Genomic DNA, 22,181 nt, shown 5'->3' on the forward strand with positions numbered 1-22,181 from the left:
GGAGCTCTTTCTACACCTCACAGTTCCCATCTCTGAAACTACGAGAAAATATTCTACTTGTTTTGTCTACTTCACAGACAAGCAACCTTTGCCATCTTGTCCCACTTTTCACACATGCTCTCATTCCCTGTTTTGGGCCATACTACAGGAACAGAAGCAAATCTTCACTGAAATCAGCTACATAACCTACAGACAGAAAAAAAAACAAGCAGCTTTCAACTGTCAATCCTTAGATAACGCTCAGGAACCTCACGTACTGTGTTAAAAGATGGGATGTAACGGTCAGCTCAGAAAAAGCTGTATTATTTGGCTTTGTGCAATAACTGAGTAAAGCTACAGAAATTTACTTTTTAAAACCTATAACTTATTTCATATAAATGGAGCAAGTTTCTCTAATGTTACCCTAGGAAAGACAGTTGAAATTCATATTTCATCTACCTCTCCTCTCATCTCAACCCATAGCATCTGCCAAAATATATTAGTAGGAATTCTCCAGACAACCAGAAGACTCCAATAAAAGCAACAGCTGGCAGTACATTTTCAGATATAATGGAAGTACATAGGAAGTGCTGATAACACAATTACTCTCATAACAAGAGCTTTCATCAATCAAACATGGAACAAGTACTAATGGCTGATCTACTGGAATGTACACAGTTACACTAACTCATGCTGCATGAAGATAAAATTGTATTTGACTAGAGAAGTAATCTTACTCTATATCTAGGCAAGAAAAGCAGTTGAGAGAGGAGGTTTACCATGTYGCAATTTCTCGATTGTCATCCTCTGGTGGTGCTTTCAGGATGTCTGTGGCAACAGTATGACAAGGGTAGTCAGCAAAACAGAAGATGTCAGGGTTTATGAGGGAATGCTGAATGAAGGAGAGCTGGAATAAATGATATCAAAAGTAGTTTAGGTCTTTAGAGTTCCAGGTTCTACTTCATCAACTCATGCATTTCCAAGAGGGATACAAATCAACAGATGCTGTAGAAATGAGTCAATGTGTTTTACATAAGACCAAACTTCACTAGGTAAGAATTTCTCCTCAGCAATTCTGAGGATGACAGTCACAGCTGTGCCAAGGGAACCTGTTCATACAGAGTTGTTTTGCATGCAAAGCTCTAGCCTTTTTGTGTAACCAGGTAAAAGCCTCAGAACATAGCCATTACAGAACAGTTCCAAGCCCAGCTGCAAATTAGAACACCACTAAAAATGAAGACAAATGTCATAGAAGTAGAGTAAGTGAAGATGAACTCCTCCCAAGCAATGCAGACTGTTCAAATAACAGATTGTACTTTAGTAATATACCCCGAGTCTTATGCCTTCTAGGTCAATGGTTATATCATTCTCAAATTTGCTTTGTCTAGAAATTAGATTTTTCATTACCAACTTGCATTCTCCATTTCAGAAGTTCAGTGACTTTAAGTGTCAAACAGATAAAACATAAGATGCTCGTAAGCCTACCTGGCCCTCTGCATGTTTCCAAGGTCTGTATATGGCGTTAACTGGAAAGACTTCCATGCCTAGCCCTCTCTGGATCCCAAACACTACAATCTGCAAGCCCTTGCTGTCACGAATCTGAAATCCCGGATGGTCCAATTCATAGGTTACTACTTTGAAGTCCAAACTAGGATTCTGCAAGCAGTAAAAAGATGAGAAATTAGTCAGCCTTAAGGATTAGTCTCCAGTACTTTCTAGCAAGAGCTCCACTTCATTAGTATTTTGCTCAGTGTAACATCCACCTGACTCTTTGCTGCAAGCAAAATTGTTTGCTTAAAAAAAATGATTTAGATAGTTCTGAGAACTTAAATGCAACTTAATAATGTCCAAAACCAGCCTGCGAATTTGCATTTCCTCAAACAATACAGTCAGTAGTTGTAAAACTTCTATCCTCCAAACATTTAATTAGTAAGTTTGAGAAYAACAGTTCCTTTCTTAGCATACTAGCTCATTCCATTTGTGGATGCCCTTGTGCTCTCCAGTAAGAGGCAGTAGGGCCTGACTAGCTGGCAAGCAGAACTTGTTTTCTCTACTGAAGAATTTACAATTCTTCAAYTGCAATACTTGCAAAGCACCCAGCTCATTTTCAACAACAGTATGAAACCATAAGGATGGAAGAAACTTTGGCCATTATGGAACGCAGAACCCTCCTTTCAGAGACCTGGAATTACTAACTACTCATCCTGCCAGTTTCCCAATAAGTGTGATACAACACAATGTAAATTTGAAGCATATCAGTTGGGTGAGAAAAGACTCCAGTAGGCTTATACAAATGGAAAGATGGACAGAGAATGAAGTGTCTGAACAACAGTAAATACTTCTCTAAACAACAGGAGGAACTGACAAGAGCACTAATCCCATTTGTGCAAGCTACAGTCAGTTATTTATGTAAGATGCATATTCTGTCATAGAATGAAAAAAACGAGAGCAAACAAGTCAGTATTCTTGAATGTAACAAAAGATACAAGCAATAGAGAGCTCTTTGTAATTGCAACAATACAACTATATTAACAACTAAAACCTACCAGTATCTATAAAGCAGAATGGGATTCAGATGGTATTACATAATAGAGAGAAAGCTAGCTATATATTCTAAGGTTAGAAAAAGTGCAATACCTGACACAAAATGGACAAAAGAAGCAGTACTTATGCTTCACTGTCTTAATTATAAGAATTGATGCTTATTAAGTGGTAGAAAACTTTTTTCTGAAATCTATCATTTACAGGTGTTTAGGATTTTTAGAAACAGAATGAAAACATTACATTTCATTTTCACCATGAATGTCTACAGACCTCTTTCCTACAAATCTACAAATCTCTTTCCATGCGCAAAAAGAAGTTCTTCAAACATAAAACACCCAGACAGCACATGCTGCAGTACGTGAGAGCAAAYAGTATGGAATAAATCTCAGTTTGTACACAAGTCAGGCATGCAAGCAGTTTTTACTTTCCACACAATTCCTCAAAATATTCAAATATTCTTGTGGGGGGGGGWTAATTTAAGAATAGCAGAGCAGTTGCATTAATAAGATTCAAAGCCATTCAGGCTGTTATGAGCCTATTAAGACTCATATTCACACTGACATACTACCTTCCTTCAAATGTTCTGCGTTAAAAAGCAAGATGTTCAAACTTACCAGTTCTTTTAGAACATCAATTAAGACCTCCACATTCCAGGTATGGGCTTGTGCTCCATCACTTTTATCTTTCCCATCACTCCAAATCCCACTGCCAGGAGCCGAAATAGACTGCAAGTTAAATACACTAGTCAGATACTAGTTAAAGATAAAACAATCTTAAAAGCCACTAGCTACACAATGTTTTGCACCAGGAAGGAAAGCACAGATTCAGACTAGTAAAGACACCAGCTGTGCACTCCTGAGAATGTCTTTCAAGAGTATTTTATAGACATTTATTGCAGAACAGTTAATGGCTAAGTACACATAWTGAATAATAAAATCAATGTTAGATTTAAGGCTAGAGTTTCCACTTCCCCATGCTCTGCTTTTTTAAATACATACAACTCCCACTCTAGTAGGCCACTCACTTGTAATGGAATACCGTCCGTCAACCCCGAATGAGTTCGAGCCATCATCCCCAAAACCCTGGCAACCTGGGCAGCTGTGACCTCCCGAACACCAAACTGCATGATTATGTTGCGACATTCTTCAACACTAAGACACAACAAAACAGATGCACCTTAGTACTAAAGCAGCTGTTACTATGACATACAACAGATGGACCAAAACATGACCTATAAATACAGTTGGGACAAGGCAAACCGCAGGGAGAAAATAATTGCACACACTATAAAATATGAGAACACACGCAACTTCATAGTTTTATTAGTCAAATGATCGAACATAAAAACTTCCTAGGACAAGCAAGAAGAAATTCAGTAGGAGGTTCATGCAATTTTTTCCATAAAGCATATACTGTTATATACTCAATTCTAAGTCAGGTCTACTTAAATCACAGTGGAAGATGTTTTACTAGCTATGTTCTGTCAAAGTAATGACATAGGGTAGGATTCGCTCCAATTTTTATTAAAGCACTTCCATGCACTGACCTCTGATACAGAGTCTCAAAGAATGAAGCTCTCTGCTAGCTGAAAGTGAAACAAAGGCCGCAGCAATGCACATTTCAGACTGACGATGTGCATTATGGAAAAGTTAAGCTGTGAAAGTATGCCTTTTAAACAGATAAGCTATAGCTTTTCTGACCAGAGGTCACTAGCAAAAGCYTTCATGGAGCCAAAACAGCAAACAGTGAGCAGATGGTTAAGTACTTACTTTAGAACTGAAGGCCCTTTTTGCAGTATTTCACTTTACATGAACATTACATAAACAGGCCAGAAAGTCTAGATTTATAAAGAATCAGTGCAGACCAAAAAATATGTTGTCTTAATAGGCATGCGTTAACTGCAGAATTCACATGCAATACCTCCAACATGCTGTTTATATTGTGTGCTTCTGTATTTTACTCCATAAACTTAAGTTAGAATAGCCTCAGTTCCAAATAATTCTCCAGAGTGATCAAAAGTCTTATCTTTTTTTAAAAAAAAAATACAGAATCATTTATTTCTCTTAGCTTGGACTTCAAGTAAACCTTCTTTTAAAAAAAGACCTTAGCAAAGGCTAAATCTATGCTCCCCTTTCAAAACTGGCCACTTGCTTGCAAGCACCTACATTATCAGTGTCAGTATTAGAATATTATCCTTCATCCTTAAAATCTGCATTCAAAAATCAAGTTGGATTTATGCAGAGACAGCAAATATACCACAGGAAATAAACTTCTAATATTTTCAAATTAGCTCTCTAATAGACACTCTGATTAGAATTTGGTTTCTCCTTCCACTTTCCTGGTCACTCTTCCTACTCACCATTTCATGTGTCTATGTAACATAGACATTTAATATAATACTTGTGCTAGGTGCTATAAGGAAATATTTTTAGTATTGCTCATATCACTCTGGGAAAGCCCACCGAATGACAATCTATTTCACAAGGCTCTAGCAGGTCAAGTTAAAAGATCTGCACGTCTAAAATAAGGGACAGCGAGCAAGAAGAATATGCAACACTGTTTTGAAGATGTGGGTGAAGAATGGCTACAAATATAGAAATAAAACAAGAGCAAGTTTAAGACAGCTGTACTTTACCAAAACAAGCCTGCCTAAGTGAGTAAAAAGAACTTCAAAAGCAGCTTTCAAGAGCTGCCTCCTTGTCAGCCGTTCAGTATCAAGAGTAGATTCTACAGATTCTACAGCTTCAAATAATCTCCATCATAGCGCCTACCACCCTGATTAAAACCCAATACTAATAGAAAGTTGCTCTTGGTCAACTCTTGTGAAGCGACATTCTACTTTCAATTCTTCTGTAACCTACTACATGTGGACATTAAGCTAACAAGAGTCTGTCATAAGAGTGAAGTATTCCCAAAGACTTGGTAAGGATGTATTTGGAATGCATGCTTATCTAGCCATTTTCTGTAAAAAAAAAAAAAATAAAATAAAGTACATAAAAGAATTTCGCCTTCAAAGAACTTCACAATGAATTTGGATGCTTTTCCTACCATGAGAGAGTCTTACACAGTTTCAACACATCTGTTGTGCACAACATCAGAAGTAAATAAAATACAAAGCAGGAATCAAAACTGATGACCTCATTATACTTAACGAAATTCCAATCTTTTTACTAAAAAGTTATTTGTCTTTACCTTTCGCCTCAAGAAATGAAGGAAATAACCACCATCTAAGACGCTTGATTCCCTTATAATAAATTAAGCAAAAGTTCTCCTACAAACCTTGTACAGAAGCCATAGCCAACTTCTTGCATGAAGTCTGCCAGAGAACTCTCCATCATGGTTTTGGCTATCCCTCCAGAATCAGGCAGGATCCTGTCCATTAGAATGTCCCGTTTTTCAGGGTATAGAAGTGGTGCAAGCACCACAGGGCAACGCTCCTGGGGAAAATCTAAAGATGAAAGTTAAAAAAATAAACAAACAAATAATGTTAACCCCGCCCCCAAAAAAAAATCAAAAGCATCACTGACACCCAAGTGACTATTAGAAATAACTTGAGCAGTGCACTGGAGTTTCCCTGCTGCAGCTGCAGATATCAATAGGGAGATCATACACCATTACTCTACCCCATCTCCCAGGTTCTCTACTGCCAGCTACATATTCTTAAGGAACAAGAATATAAAACAGATTTGGCTTATACAGGTCCACTGCAGCTGCTCAAAAARCTAGCAGCTGTGGTGGAGGTATGTTCAGACAGTCACTAAGAGCATCAWCCAAAGAAAGCGCAGAGCAGGAAAGAATACAGCAAGTACAGCAAGCCTCTCCTTCAAATCATTAAGTATTAGAAAACAACCTGTTACTAAGCCTACAGCTTGAAGTCTAGCAATCTAAACCAGAGATTTCAGGATAGAAAGAAAAACAGAATGGTCCCCTCTTCCTTTGAGGGAACCAAAGTTTAAGGCAATAAGAAAAAACAGATGTTCAGCTGAGAGTTTTGCTCACAGTAGAAAACAGTAAAGACGCATGGTGAGCAGGCCACATTATCTTGCAGATAAAGCATAATGCCTCCATGCCCTTATGGGGCCATTCACAGAAAAGTACCCAACTTTCTAAAGTAAGGCAAGGGGAAGAAAGGAATTAGAGAAGCTAAAACATGAATCATCTTAGATCACACTACTCTAATGAAGATACATATATTGACAATAAGTAGCTTTTTGCTTCTGTATATAGGGTGTATCCCTCTAGGTCTCTGTAGGGCCAAGAAGTGGATTAAGTTAAATTCACTTAACTGCTTGAGTCCAAATCCTCCTTACTCTGAAAAGTTCACACATAACAAGCGCTTTGAAAAGGAGAAGACTTTTCTATAGTTCATAGACTATAGAAAATTTCACCTGCCATCACACAAGGACAGGRGTAGCCTTCAAAAAACAAACCAGCTGTATTCAGAGCCACTTCCCATGCCGTACTAGCATTTATCCTAGTTTTGCATCCAATATACATAGCTCTATGATTACCATTTCTAGGAGGTGGGATTTTAATCTAGCATGTTTCTTACATGATAGAGACTTCATGTTTTAAAATCCTCAAATACCATTCTGCATGAGCAACCAAACACAGACTAGAATATTGCCCACTTAATAAATACTCATTAAAAAAGTATGCTAATAAAAAATCCAAACCTTGAAGCTGTCTCATGTCACTGCTCATCAAAAGAAAAACACTACATTACAGCCAGATGYCAGAAAAGTGGCCTTTTCCTCATTCAGTTTAGATCCGTGAAAGTTGCTTGAACACATCTTGACAAGAGTTCTACCTCTCCAGCATCTATTCCATTTCAGCGGTGTGCACAGTAAGTTACAAAAACCCATTTCAAAGTTTGCATTCAGCCAGGCTTCCTAACACCACACTTACCTCTACGTAATGTTTTGAGGAAAGCGTCAATCTGTTCCTGTCCTACCCCAAAGGCTCCCTTCTGCCCAAAAAGGAGATGGGAGAGGAGAAGGTGCAGGACCTCTATTGCAATATCTTGGAAGCCACCTTCTTGATTTCCACTGACGTCCGCGTCAATGTAGGAGCGCAAAAGATCCGGGAGTTTCTGTTTGATAAACTGGGCAGCTTTTGAACACAAAAGAGTCCAGAGTCAAAAATCTAAAATTCCTTTAGTATGAAGACTCATTTTGGTTATGCATCATTTTCTTGCTCTTGTTTATCACAAGTCCTAACAGTTCAGTTTTAAACAGAAGTCTCATAAGCCATACCTCAGAGTTCAATTGTCACTAAGCAACTCAAAGGTAAAATATCACGCCTTTCAATTTCACTCAATATCTAGCAAGTCAGTCACAGAAGAGACCTCCTATTTCATACCAGGAAATATGACCATACTCCCTAATGCCCCTCTCATAATGGTGTTAGACTTCAGTGGATCCACTGATTCCAACTGCAGCAGCCTCCTCAGGTCATACAGGCACATGCCCATCCATCTTGCTACCCACTGCCATAAAAAGTGTCCCTGCTGCAGTATTTTAAAAACTTCACTTACCAAAACCTCGTAGATCTGAGCTGAAAGAGTTCAGTAAAGCAAGACCAAAAATCACCTATAAACAATAAAAAACAGACATCACAATAAGAGCAAACCATCCTTTCAAACACAAGTCGGTCATAAAGACACTTCAAATTTTGGAAATAAATGTTTACCTACCTCTTGAACTTTACTTAATTTGATGACTTTACTCAATTGGGCAAATAAATGGGGTGAAGGCTTTAGACTCTGAAACAGGTAAGAAGAGTTAAATCAATCTAAACACATAAGCAACTCCATTTGTAATGTGCCAGGTAATCTGCAAGCACAGAATTTCAGTAACTATTTCCTGTACCTCAGTATAAAGCCTTTTTGGTAAATAAACATCTCCAGAGCTATTTTTGGATCCATCTACACTAAAAGTTTCTTCCCACATATCCCACTCTTCAGTTAGCTTTAGTATTAAACCCCCATGATAGCTTTCACATCAAAAACACAGGAGCACCAGTGGTTTACCTTAGTTCTGGCCATCACAAACAAGCCATCAGCTTATACTAACATTGCGATAAGCTTCAAGATTAAATTTTAGTGATTTCGAGTTTGAACAACTTGTTTAATCTAGCAAAACAAAACTTCTGGGCAAGCTTAATTTTTGAAGACAATGGTATAAAATCTTAGCCATAAGAGCCTTGAGAAACTGTGAAGGAGAAGTGGTTGGTTTCTGACAGACCAGCTCATTACAGTTTCTGATACAAGATCACTTTTAAGACACGAACAAACCTTCTGATAGTGCAACGGATTGTCAATGGCGTAGGACAGCGTCGAGATAAAGTTTGGTTTTGTAATCAATGACGCACACTCCTGGATCAGAAATTGAGTCTGAAAAGAACAAGACAAATTTAACAACCCTGTTGTTTTGTCACAGGACAATAAACCGAAACTTTTCACTACACGCAGTGGCACCAAATAAAGCTTATAAGGTATTTATGTCTTCTTAATGTCTGAATTCTGGTTAGCATTTTCTGATTGAAAAAGTGACCAAACATTTTCCATCAAAAGGCAAAGAAAACTGGACTTGCAAGTATACTGTTTCATTTGCTATATATACCTGCACCCAGTGCTCTGAGACAATCCAGCAACGGTTTTATTTACTAAGAGCTTAAAACAACTCTGTGGAAAAACTGCTTAAGGATGGAAAAACACTCCTGAGAACAGACATACCCAACACCAGAAGTGCCAGTTAGTGGATCTGGACAAAGTTTAAAAAAAAAAAAAAAAAAAAAAAACACACACACACACACAAAGGAAGGCTTTCAAAGTTAGAGTACTCCATGTGGTGAACGGAGTCATTGTACTTAAGCTTTCTGTTTTTTTGGGTCAAGGTGCTTAAAACGTCAGAGATCGACAGTTCTGTCTTCTGACTAGAAGTYTGGAAAAGTGCTTGTAATTCAAAGGCTAAATACCATAACAGAAGTTTGAYTGAAGCTGCTATCTCTAATCTGTCTTTGTGCTTAAAATGGATCATATCCTATTGCAGATTTCTAGCAACCAAAAGCAACAAGTAGATGCCTCAGTGCAAATTTTACCTGATGGAAATCTTTGCCACTGCTTTTACCATCGCCACTGAAATCCACGTGCGAGAATAGACAGCGTAGTAAATGCCTGTCTGCCTCGGGACCGTGCCGATTCACAATCTGAAAAAAACAAATCAAAAAAACCAACTTGGTAACAGTCATTACAGAGCATAATCTGGGGCCAGTACAGGCAAAACTGTAGTGATGTCACTGCTAAGTAAATTACTGTTCAACAAAACAGCTGAGTGATTCCTTTCTAATCAGTAACCTATAAAGTAAGTTATTAACCCTATTCACAAATGCAAGCATCAAAAAAGAGATGAGAAAAGAATATATGTATACGCCATGCATTTTATACATAGTGGTCTTAAAGAAAAGTGGTTTTCAAGTCACCTTGAGGATTTCCAGCTTCTCTGCCACTGAAGCAGGCCAGAATCCATATGGTACCATGGCCTCACTCCTGCCATTTTATTCAGAGCTCTTGTGCCTAAGTCTGGAAGCCTTGGGATGATGGTGTTCCTGTGCTATGCCTATGTGGCATGAATTTATTGCCGAGAGACAGGCCACTGTACAACATCATCACTGAGCTGGCAGACAACTTGCATCTTGCTTCTTGGTCATGACTGACTTTGCCATCATCATTCCAGAGTCTTTTAAGACATAAAGGGAACACTACACAGTAAGTGTTTTCTGCCATCTAAAGAAAAAAAGTTCAGCTCAAACTTGCTTTTTAGCAAGCTTTAAAATTGAGTATCATATGCTGGAAAACTGAAGCTGAGATGTCTTTACTAAGTCTTTCCTGTGTCATCACTGCTCACTGAACTGAATGTCAYACCCCAGTCATGAATAGGTGATCTGCATTTGTTACTTTCCAAAAGCTATCTCACTCATTGCTAGAGCTTAATAACACTATATTCACATCTCCTATTATTTGCCTTTAAAATTTAACTCTTGGCTATGGACCAGCTCAGCAACTTGCTGTTTGAAGTACCTTTCAGGTTGCTTCTGTACTGTGTTGGGGGGTTTGTTTGTTTGCTCCCCCTCCTCCTCTCTCACAATCTCATCTATCTGATTATCATTACTTGTTTTAATAAAATCCTTGATTGTAGAAGCTTGAAGTCACTATCATCAGTAACTTGCATTATTTGTTCAAATAGTAACAGCTAACATCAAATGCAACCTTCACCTCCTGGTAACATTTTTACCACTGCTTCCCCCTTTCTAACAACTGACACAACAAGCAAGCGCACACCCGTATGCACCAATCTGCGCCCTGATTYTCTGTCAAGTTCATTGCTTTATCCTGCCATAAATATCCTTGTTTCCCTGTAGTTTTTGTGCAAAGTCAAMGAGTATTGCTTTAGGCTGCATCCTCATCAGCTTCTGCTATTTCTCCAATTGCTCTCATTTCAATTCTTCTATTGTTATCTGACACTACGCTTTCCTCACCCTTCTCCATTTGCTTACTCTAGCAGCTGCCAAGTTTTGCTCCTCCAGAAAGAAGTAACCCTGTTTGGGGATAGCTCTCCATCTTGACCAGAGGCTAGAACATAYGTTCTCATGATAATATCAGCCCAGAGTAAATAACCCACTTCAGTCATGTTGACAGTGCTGCATAAGGCTACCATCTCCCATGACAAGGCAACAAGGAGCTCAGATTGCACAGAAGGCAGCAGAACTGAACTGACAACAAGTTATACTAGCTAGTTCAGGCTTCAGAAGACAGGCAAGTCCTTCAGGCAACCCCAATTAAACACTTAAATTTAGACACTGTAACAATAGTGGCGTGAAGCAAGGTCTATCTCCTAGCTGTTCAGTGAGCTATTTGGTGTCACTAACAAAGAMAAATTCATAGAAGCAGGTGGATGCAGAAGAAAACTTCGTATTAAATTTATCAGTGCAGCTTCTCTGCATCAGAATTAGATTGCTTCTTTGCTTAGAAGTAGCTTCAGAAGGTTAATAGTTTGGGAATGTAACACACAGGAGGAGAGAAATAAAAAAAGCAGAGGCAGAAAGTGCAGTGGAGCATCTTTCAGCTCTAGCTATGCTCATGTAAAAGTTTTTCCAGGAAACAGAATGAAAGTCATTAGTTTTCCTGCAGGAAGAACTGGGAAAAGAAAACCTTTCTATTGGTCAGTCTTCCCATCTATCACACAGCCTGTCTGATCATAAAGTGAATGATCTGTAAAGAGTAACTGTTTTACAAGAAATGCCTGACTAGCACAGCTTGTTTACTGCTAAGCTCTACAGGTTACAGCAGAGCTCTTGTCTCATGAGAGCAATTCAACAGTAGTAGCACATTACATAAATAAAGCAGAAACCCCCCAGGATTTTCAGGAAAAGGGCTAAGCACTGGCTACACCACATCAAGAACAGAGTTTGGCAAAGCCAAGCTATTAGAATACATTTACTCCCTAGCTACTTACTTTTCTGCTGTTTCAATCGTTTTATACTAGATGCATGTTCTAAGCATCAGCTTTGGGACAAAAAAAGAGTCTATTAAAAATAGAGGATCACCAACTGAATAGTTTTGAAATGCCAGTATTCAGCTCTTGCAAGAGAACTGCACGCCTTTTGGCATCTGCTAAGCTGAGTTTAGTTTTATTCTATAGTTAGAAGAACTGCCAGTTCATCTTTTCATAAAAAGAATAAAGCTTGAGCAAAAACATAACTAAGCCTGTTAAGACTCAGATTTGCAYGTTCTGACAGCCTTTAGATTCTCTTCCAAAGTTACTGGATTCTTTGTTATACCATTAAGAATGAACTTTGAACCACATGAATTTGAATTTACCATACAGAGGTAAATTGAATTCTGTTCATGCAAATGTAGGGTTAGGTTAAAAATTGCTCTGCTCCTCTACATTCAGAAAGCTTTGCTTTCCTAGAAGGATCTGTCTGCAAAGCCCTTCCATCCTCTGCAGCCAAGATCTCCTTACCACTAATTCAGGAAAGAGAGGGAGACAATAAAAACCTTTGCAGAGCAACCCATTCKTTAAAATTCAGCTGACAAATGCTTAAAACTTCCAAAATTTTAAAGCAGTCTTAAAGTATCTATCCGTCCAGAAGTTAGTTAAGTTTTGTCAGCATTATGCTTGTGAATGCACGTGTCATTTCAGTCAGAAATGCAAAAGGCAGGAAAGTCCAGAGCTTTAAGATCAGAAACTATTTTCACTAATCTCTTATGGAAGAACTGCTCCAGGTCTGTTTTCCCCTACTGACTCTATATGCTTAGATGTAATCTCTTTAAAATGGGTGTTTTATGCCAAAAATTACACTAAGCAGCATACTGTGAGTTAAAGGCAGTTAAAACATACAGGTATAATCTCAATTATCTAATGAAAACTTGTAGTAGCAACTGCACAAGTGATACTAGCTAATTTAAAAATCAAAGGAACATGGGAGATCCTGGGAATTTAGTCTTGAAATCCCAGAAGATCCATGTTACAAGGAAATATACACAAACCAGCCATCTCCACAGATCAGTCTGTAGTCTCTCAACTTAGCAAGTCTAAGAGGTCTCCAGTTAAGTCCAATCTGTCTCCATTTTAAAAGATGTGTGTGCCAACTTCTCTTGAACCAAAGAAATATTTATTATCCTTTACCCAAGTTTCTTTTAAAAAATTTGCAAGTAATAATCCAATCACACTTTGATGCAAAAGTAATATATTGAAAATAGTATTGATTTAAAGGACAGCAACGAACGCACTTCCAAAAAAAAATAGTTATCAGAATTTGACACTCCTTAGGCCCTTTGTCCTCCTACTCTGATTCAAGTCACTGCAGGACTGCACTACTGCATAAAAAAAAAATAATTAAAGGACTGGGGGGAGGGAAGGGGAGGAAGTTCAGCTGCCTCTGAGGACTGAACAGAACTAGTTTCTAARACTTGCTCTGTAACATTCACTTCCTCCTAAGAACTCCTCTGTGGACAACTCTTTTTAGACCATCCCTCTGGTCAGAGTTATTTTGCAAAAGGGAGATCAAACAAGAACTCAGCTCAAATCTTAGATGATTTTGCTTTGGATTTGGATTTACAATTATTCTGCCTGCCTCCTGATAAGCAGGACCGAGGAACTTCACTTTGTTAGCTCATCAGATAGCCACTCTTCATCAAAAGAGATACAAGGCAAAAAGTTTCTATTCAAGATAAATGAAAGCATTCAGATGTAACCAGAATTTCTAGAACTAATTCACTATCTTACTGTACTCATGTTTTCAATGCATCAGCTCTCACCAACATATACATATTGTTTCTTCCCTCTCCCACCCCACGATGTTCTTGTAGAACTTTATTGAAGTTTCAGGATTTGACCTGAAGGAAAGCTTCGCACGCTACAATCCAAGAGCAGCACCTAATTCTAATATGGCACTACAGAGATGTTAGTGGTCTCAGCTCTGACGGAAAAGCTGCCTTATTCCACAGCCAGACTGATGAAACCAACTGAGCTATGATTCTGCAGTACTGAAAACAGCACATAGCAACATGCATGAAAATGCTGTAGAACAAAATTCAAATGCAGAGACAAACTCCATTGATACTCCCATTTTTTCTTTCCAAGATTTCCTTTGTAGTATTATTGGTTTACTCACATGTTGTATTTCCTGCTGGCTGGCTCGGTAGTTTTTCTTGGTTAAATTGTCCACCAGGTAGCTGATTTGAGACAAGGCCAGCGAGAGCGAGTCAAGATTCATTGCTGGTTGGGGCGGAAGCAGGCGGCCGAGCCCGGCGCAAAATCACCATTATTCCCCTTTAGTCACCTCAGAGACAGGTTAATTTTTTTTCCCCCAATTAGCCTGTATCTGTTTCTGTGCTACTTTCTTCAGCTCTTCTTTCTCAGTTGTCTTACTCCGTTCTGAAACATGGCACCTGAAAGACAATATTGCATTCAATTTAGCTTCTGTAGCAACTTCACAGCTATGTTCCAAGCATTGCTGAAAGGCTGTTATCTTGCTACTGAACACTATTCTAAATTTAAAATAAGTTTCTACACAGTTTTTTGTAAGTCTTATATGATGTTGAAGCAGTTAATAGTTTCTCTGTATTTTCTAATTCCACTAGAACACTACAGGGTAAAAAGTTAAATCCTAGAGAAACTGATATTATGCCTGGGAGTTTTTCATTTTTTGTTTGCAAAACAAATTGCAGAAGAAGAGAGAAATTGATAAAGGCATTTTTGACAGCAATGTCAAATGGTTCACATAAGTTAAGCTATGTCCACTAGGAAAAAGAAGCACAATCAAGTTTTCACAGCACAAGCTTAGCTGTTTTCACATTACCCAACTGCACTTATTCGTTTCTGCATTTTGCCAGATTAGAAGAGCTAGCAAACAGCCCTATTAAAGAATGACTATTCTTTCAGTAGTGTGAGAAAGGAGAAAATGAGATGCATAATAAATTAGATACCACAGAGCAACAATCAGAGGTCAGAATCGTTGAAAGCATCAATCACAAGTTTATACAAAGAACATCCCATTTAACCATCTCTGCAATATTTTGTCTCACTACGATCAAAGTAGTACTGCATTCATCTATACACACCAAAACAAGCACTTGTGAATGAGTAACACAAAGCATTGCWACAAGCTAACCCTAACATTTGGCTTATACCAAAGCAGCTTTCTAGTGTGCTGAACAGCACAGCTTGCCAGCTTGATAAATTTCTATGACAACACCAAACTTAGCACTCAAATTACAGATTACCAATGCAATAAAATTACATCCCAAAACAAGAACTGCATAATCAATAGTCAGAACAGTAGCTTCAACAGAAACTGTATCCTGAGAACCTATTGAGCAGAATCAGGCTGAAGACTCACTATATTAAAGCTCTACATGATCAAAACACAAAGGTCACTGGCTTCTTGCCAAAACACTGAAGCTGCCCTTCTTAGAATAAAAATTACTTCTTCACCACTTTGGCAGCATGGCCAAGAATAGTAGTACACATTTCCAAAGCCTCTGCCTCATCATAGAGATGGATTACGTCAACAACGTGTTAACTGAACAGTCATAATGCTTGTGGCAACACAGTTTAGAAAGCAAACCCTGTAGCAACCTCACTCTCTGTTTGACAACTTTCCACAAGAGTTAGAACAGGCAATAGTACCTATGTCAGTTGAAAAGGCTGTGCTGCTTATCAGAAGTTTAACTCTCCCTCTTCCCTTTTATGAAAAGGTATTTACTCCCTTACACTTAGAATCACAACTTATATAGCATTGCCTACGCTTTTAACCATTTTTTCTACMGTAGACCAAAGAAATCACACAGGTAGCAATTTTTCAGAGGTAGAGGCAGCAAGATGCTTCTTGGAAGGGTACCAAGTATATACACAACATTTTGGTGGAAATCTTAAGTTCTCCTCTTTTTCTTCTCCCAGCCACAAACAACAACATTACAAGTGCCAAATAATATTCATATGGATGAATATGATTTCTGTTCTGTTCTTTGGTAAAAATGTGCATCAACTATTCGTACATTCTCTGAAACTATGCAAGATCCCACTTTGACAAAAAACCTAGATCTTATTAAAAAAAAGAAACTCGAGAAATCTGTAATACCGAAAGAGTCCTTTAAGGCTTCAAAGACAAGGCAGTTGTATTATGAAACAATTTCTGAAGATGTATAAAACTCCTGCAGCAAGAATTACAGAAAACTTTCAATTTTTTTTTTGTACATCTGACAGACTGCAATTCATTACTAGTATTTAAAGACTTAAAACTCTATGAACTATGAAAGTGTTTTACAAAGGAGGGTAGCCACACAAGTTATCAGAAATTCTCAGCAGCACACACCTGATTACTTTCTAAATGATAGATTGCCCTTTTAGAATCATCCAGAAGGTATCCCTGGGCATGGCAAGAATATGCTTTTCAACAGTTCTTACTGGGCCAATATAAAGATTTTGAAAAACGTCTGTTAAACATCAACCCGACGGACAGCCATTCTACAATACTTACACCTGCAAAAGCCACAAAGTACTTTAAGCAGCTGGCAAGACTAAAGCAATTCATTCCCCATTAGAGCACTAGATTTCAGCAACCAGCCTGGCACAAGATTCAGKAACAGGACCAAACCAATATTCTGATTCAGTCACTTTTAACGCAAAACTCAAGTTTCAGAGTTTGCCTTTCTGGCCAGTGGGAAGAAAAAAAAAAAACACTCGTATTTCTCCAGCCGTTGTTGCTCAGACTGATATAAACAGTGAAGCAATCACACTTACTCCACCCCCAAAATCAAGCTTTTAGACACTGGAACTATGAGTTAGGTACAGGCTTACTGCCAGAACACTGTGTCTGATGTGAATATGATCCTCACCGCTACTACACAATACCCTGTGGACAACATCGACACTGACCATCCCTTAATTAGCATCACTATTTTCTCCCAAGAAAAGCATTTCAACATAATTTAGTTGCACAGAACAACAGCAAGCATTCCCACTTGCTAACTGTGAAATCTGGCAGTGCCACACAGGAATCCAAGTTAAACTCAAAATGGGATTTTCTTTTTCAAGGAAGCAGAACTAGAGCGCCTGAGCAGACACTGTGACTCAAGGACAAAACACAATAGTCCAAGGAAGTAGCTTCCTATTTATGTTCTAAATATACTGTCTACATGGTATGTACCCTGCTCCAAATTCCTGTAAGGAATTTGACAGCCCTCACAAGCACCAAACWAGCAACATTTCAAGGTATCGAACAGTGCAACCTGACTTACAATAGGATATAAACTTACAGTAATTAAGGAAGCACTACCAGAAAAAGTGGAAGTGGACAGGTATCTCTCTGGTCATTCAATGCAAAGTTAAACTTCAACTTCTATGGTACCAATTAAGAAAGTTATGAATGTTATGCAAAGCAGACTATATTTTTAGACACATATAGTCCTAGTGGGAATGAAACTTGCTATACTGGCTTCAAGAATTCAAGAGGCTCTCAAGTCCATGTGGCATRCTTGCCATCTTTACAAGTTCAGAAAATTCAAGCCTCAGAATTTTTTTTWAAAAAAAATCTAAGTTTATTTATAAAAGTAGTTACTTTCAACTACAGTTCCTATGATACAGCAATACATTAAGCTATTGGCCAAAAGAGTCAGGATCTCTTGAAAGGTTAACCACTGTCTATTACACAATACACTTGATTTTAAAGAGGTAAAAAATATTTACTGAAATCTGCAGTATTATCTAGTCTGAACACTTTCTAAGGAAGTCAACAGGCCATCCACAGAACATTTGGCAGAGTAGAAGTTTCAGCAGATTCTCTAACGCTGTGGAGTTCTGTTGTGCTGTGAAAATATAAATACAACACAACTGTAGGCAAGAATCCAAAAGCACAAAATGGCCAGGGTAGATAKGTAACCAGTAGTCAGGTTTGGCAAAAAAACATTTTAGTATTAATTTTGCACAAAACTGCAGGCCCATCAAGTTAACACTCCATGATGCTTGGTAGCATACCACATTCTCTACCAATCCCAAGCTGATCCCTCAGAGCTACTAAGTTTTACTACACAGAGAATAACATGTACAAATCTGAAGTCCTCTACACATATTCAGAASCAGACTTACCAACAAAATCATTTAAAATTTTCTTTTAAATCAGCCTTTGGTTTGTTAATATTTTGCAAAGCTAAGTAACTACTCCCACTGGGTTTCAAGAGCTGTACAGATTTAAGGCCATGTGTATTCCATGTGGAGGGTAAAATCGCTTAAGTAACAGGAACAGCAACAGGCTTGCTGGCAAGGTTCTAAATTCCTGTCAAAAAACATCTTCTAAAATACACTAAGAGCAACATCACTAAACCTGCTCTTCAGAATAAGTCTCTTACTCATTTCTTCAAATCCACGCACAAATAGAACATACAAAAGAGTCACACACCTCTCARAAGACCTAAGTTACAAGTGCTCTACAAGTGCTCAAAAGGGCTGAGGGGGGGGGGGTTTTAGATCATACCACAGTTAAGCTGGATTAGAGGTAGTCATTCTGAAAACTACAAAAAGGAAAACCTTATAGCACTGGTCACACTAATAGCTGAATTTCACCAGTTCAAATTACATATTTACACATAGAACAACTACTTGAATATTCTGTTTACTGTGTAACTGCACACAGTTCCAGTCAACTGAAAGTCACTGATGCTGACTAAATATGGTAACTTTAATTTACAGGTAATAGTTGAACTAAGCACACATGCTTATGGTACTGAGTCAAGGCCAGTCAAGTTTCAGGTTCAGGACCTACCTCGAACACATCAGGTATGCATCATGACATGGCAACTTTAGGTATTTTCATATCTCAACAAGGAGAATTTACAATAAGAAGAAATCCGAGAAACTTTCACATCCTATTTTCCTTTCAGTTAGACACTGCAGCACAAAGTTTGYATTTTAGGTAAATTAAGGATCCATTCTTAAAGGCAGTAGACTTTTTTTCCCCTATCCAAAAAAGTGTTTTAGTATAGCTAAATATCATAAAAAGCAGCAAAGGAAAACTGCTGTATTCATAATAGTAGCCAGAGTTAAAACAAAACAGAGCTGGCTAGAATGCRGTGCCCTCAAATATGACTCTCAGTGGTATAATTCCTCCAGTATTTACTGATGACCAATCACAGGGTCACAAAGCTTCACTATCCACTTTTGCTCATTAATAGCTGCATAGTCTCTGTTCCACTTTATTCAGTATTGTCTTGAATATYAAGAATAGTCATTTCAGCCTCAATTATTAAAAAAGTATTAAGTATTAAATTAATTATGAAAAGTATTAAATATCTAGGATCACTAAGCTAGAAGAATGGAAAGGATTAGGTTCTTCTCCAAAGACAGAAGATAGGGAGATATCAAGCTTACTAAGAGTTTGGTTCAGGGATACCAGGACAGTAGGATCAGTAGTTAAGAGTATACTTATGAGGACTCAAGAACTAACAAAGTAACTATTCCAGAAGGGAATATACCTACACATAGGAAACATACCTATGTATTACTAACTAACTTTMTTTGTTTCCTGTTTACAAAACAGTTACCTCATCTGGATTAGTCCTGCCTGCAGTTTTTGGTCAACAGCAATGTAGTTACCTTAGAAACAGGAAGCATTTATGCTACTTGCATCAAGCACGATTTGTCAGATGTCATACCTGTTTTGTTACCTGCTTAAAAAAAAAAAAAAAAAGCCAAGCAGCACAGGAAGCAGATGCTGTACTTCCTTCTGAAAAGTCAGAYTCAGAAAAAGGCAGTGCCTAAACCTGTGACACAGCAAGTGACTAAGTGTCCCTGTTTGTGTTATTTATATTTATACACAAAAACTTGTTATCTCATTTCTCTTGTAAATATAATCCAAACAAAATAGTTTGTAGTCTGTTGAAGCTAAATCAAGACTGACCTCTAACCTTAACTTATACAAAAAATACAATACTATTCAGAGTAAGAGAACTATTGCAAAGTATCTATTTCTAACAAAACAGTATGTGTCAGAACAGCCAACTGTTGATATTCCTAGTTTCAAAATAGAAAAGTCTGTGCTACTGCACAGGGTATCYTTGACTAAATATCAGCATTAAGATGCATTTCTTCTATGTAGTCTGCAGCAAGGTTATGCCAACAGATTGTACTAATACATTCCACTGGTTACACATTACTTTTTTTCACTGGGCAAGTTACAACACCGATCTTCTAAAGAGGTCACAGAATCAAACTCATGCGCAGGCCCAGCACCTGCTTCTTTTCAAGTTTCTCAAAGCTCCACCTTTCACGATCAACTCTACAAAAGTGGAAAGTGGAGAGAAACGAAGGCAAAATGAGATGCTGAAGACTTCAGTTTCATCTTGAAGCGATCAAAACACAGTCTGTTCCTGGAGCTTTTCTTCCTGTGCCGAGAACCRCAGGCAGCAACCCGCAGACCTGAAAACACGCGTGGCTCCCACACAAGTTATCACCACCACACACAGCCCGGACCGGCGCCGAGGCAAAACCCTGCAAAGTTTGTTCGGCTTCTCCTTCCTTCAGTGGGACAGAGAAACGGCAAGGGGCAGCGGCGGGGAGGCGAGGGCCGGGGCGGGCGTGGAGCGGGACAGGCCAGGCCGCGGGCACCTCGCCGGCAGCCCCACACGCACCCCGGAAACGGCGGGCCCCGCGGGCTCCCCCTGCCGGCCGCGCCGCCTCCCGCCCTGCTCCCGCCGCGCCCGGGGCCTAGTCCCGCCGCGGCCTACACTGCCGCCCGCCAGCCGCCCGCCCGCCAGCCAACCCGCCCCCCGCCGCTGCTGCSGCCCCGGAGACTCCGGTGCTCCGACCACCACCAACCACCCCAGCCTCGCCCGCCGCCCACTGGGGGCTGCGGGGGCGCCGGCCGAAGCGGGGCCCGCCGCGGCGGGCGGCTCTCACCTCAGGCGGTGGGTCGGGACTGGAACAGGGCGCCGGGCTAGGGCCGCTCGCGCTTTTATCCTCTCGCCTCCGCTGGTTTCGCTACAAAATGGCGGACGGGGTCGCGCGCTCACGTCGCGGCCTTTCCCCTCCCCCGTCCCCTCGCGGCACGCCAGCGGGAGGGAGGAGGGGCGCAGGGGGAGGGGCAACGGCCCARCCTCCCGCCCCGTGGCCAGGAGCTTGTCCAATCAGGGCGAGACGCCGCTCTCGGTCTGCCCAATCAGCGTGGCGCGACCTCTCGGGGACGTTCACTCGTCTTCCCCACTCCCCGCCCCGGCCGTCCGCGCGGAGTAAGRCCAAGCGCTGATTGGCCGAAAGGAGCTGGAGTCCTTCCTACGGCTTTGGCCAATCAGAGCCGGAAGGCATCTCGGCCGAAGCATGCGCATAAGCTACCAATCAGCGCTCGCGGGCGAGGCGAGGGCTCGCGAGGCCGGCCAATGAGCGCAGGGCGTTCCGCTGGGGGGTGGGGCAGGAAGGGGAAGTGGAGGGGGCGCGCCAAAGGGCGCGCGGAGTCACGGGGGGGGTGGGGGAAGCACCGCCTCCGCCCGCCCGCTCCCCGCACTGGTGTAGGCGACCCCGGAAGGGCCTATCCGYCTGCGCGGGGGGCGCCTGGGGACCGTGTGGGCCCCCCCGCCACACACCGTGTAGTGGTACAGCTYCCGGCGCTGCCGCTGCCCCCACAGTGCGATGGTATGGGCCCACACACTGCATGCGCCCTCCTCCCGCCCCAGTGTAATTGTACAGTGACGAACACCGAAGCACACCCCTGCAGTGTGATGGTACGGCCCCCCCACACACACTGCACCCCCCCGTAGTGTGATGGTACGGCCCCCCCACACTGCACTCCAGCTTGCAGTGTGATGGTACAGCCCCCCACACTGCACCCCCCCGTAGTGTGGTGGTACAGCCCCCTCACACTGCACCCCCTCCCCGCAGTGTGGTGGCGCGGTCCCCCACACTGCACTCCAGCTTGCAGTGTGATGGTATGCCCCCCCAACACTGCATTCCCCCCCGTAGTATGGTGGCATAGTCCCCCACACTGCATCCCCCCCTCTGCAGTGTGGTGGCACAGCCCCCTCACACTGCATTTCCCCACATACAGTCTGGTGGTACAGCCCCTCACACTGCATCCCCCCCCGCAGTTTGGTGGTGCGACCCCCA

General features: G+C 40.6%; 1 protein-coding gene across 7 annotated transcripts in view; it reads right to left on the reverse strand.

Annotated features, from left to right (window-relative positions):
• Positions 1–21,126, reverse strand: part of CNOT1 (CCR4-NOT transcription complex subunit 1) — a 63,051-nt gene extending 41,925 nt beyond the window's left edge. For all 7 annotated transcript variants that reach the window (XR_014897077.1, XM_085315278.1, XM_085315274.1 and 4 more), the window contains exons 1-12: positions 20,982–21,126; positions 14,203–14,479; positions 9,625–9,732; positions 8,819–8,917; positions 8,219–8,287; positions 8,060–8,114; positions 7,432–7,635; positions 5,803–5,971; positions 3,548–3,674; positions 3,138–3,248; positions 1,465–1,635; positions 759–886 (exon numbers count right to left, since the gene is read on the reverse strand). Coding sequence is in view for 6 of the 7 variants with exons in the window: in XM_085315278.1 (XP_085171404.1) it covers positions 759–886; positions 1,465–1,635; positions 3,138–3,248; positions 3,548–3,674; positions 5,803–5,971; positions 7,432–7,635; positions 8,060–8,114; positions 8,219–8,287; positions 8,819–8,917; positions 9,625–9,732; positions 14,203–14,304 (1,343 nt within the window). In the remaining variant the exon portion in view is untranslated. The remainder of the gene's footprint in view (positions 1–758; positions 887–1,464; positions 1,636–3,137; positions 3,249–3,547; positions 3,675–5,802; positions 5,972–7,431; positions 7,636–8,059; positions 8,115–8,218; positions 8,288–8,818; positions 8,918–9,624; positions 9,733–14,202; positions 14,480–20,981) is intronic.
• Positions 21,127–22,181: the final 1,055 nt, after the last annotated feature.

Source organism: Rhea americana, unplaced genomic scaffold (genome assembly GCF_003343005.1).
Source record: "Rhea americana isolate MKP2758 unplaced genomic scaffold, rheAme1 scaffold_425, whole genome shotgun sequence".
NCBI classification, from domain to species: domain Eukaryota; kingdom Metazoa; phylum Chordata; class Aves; order Rheiformes; family Rheidae; genus Rhea; species Rhea americana.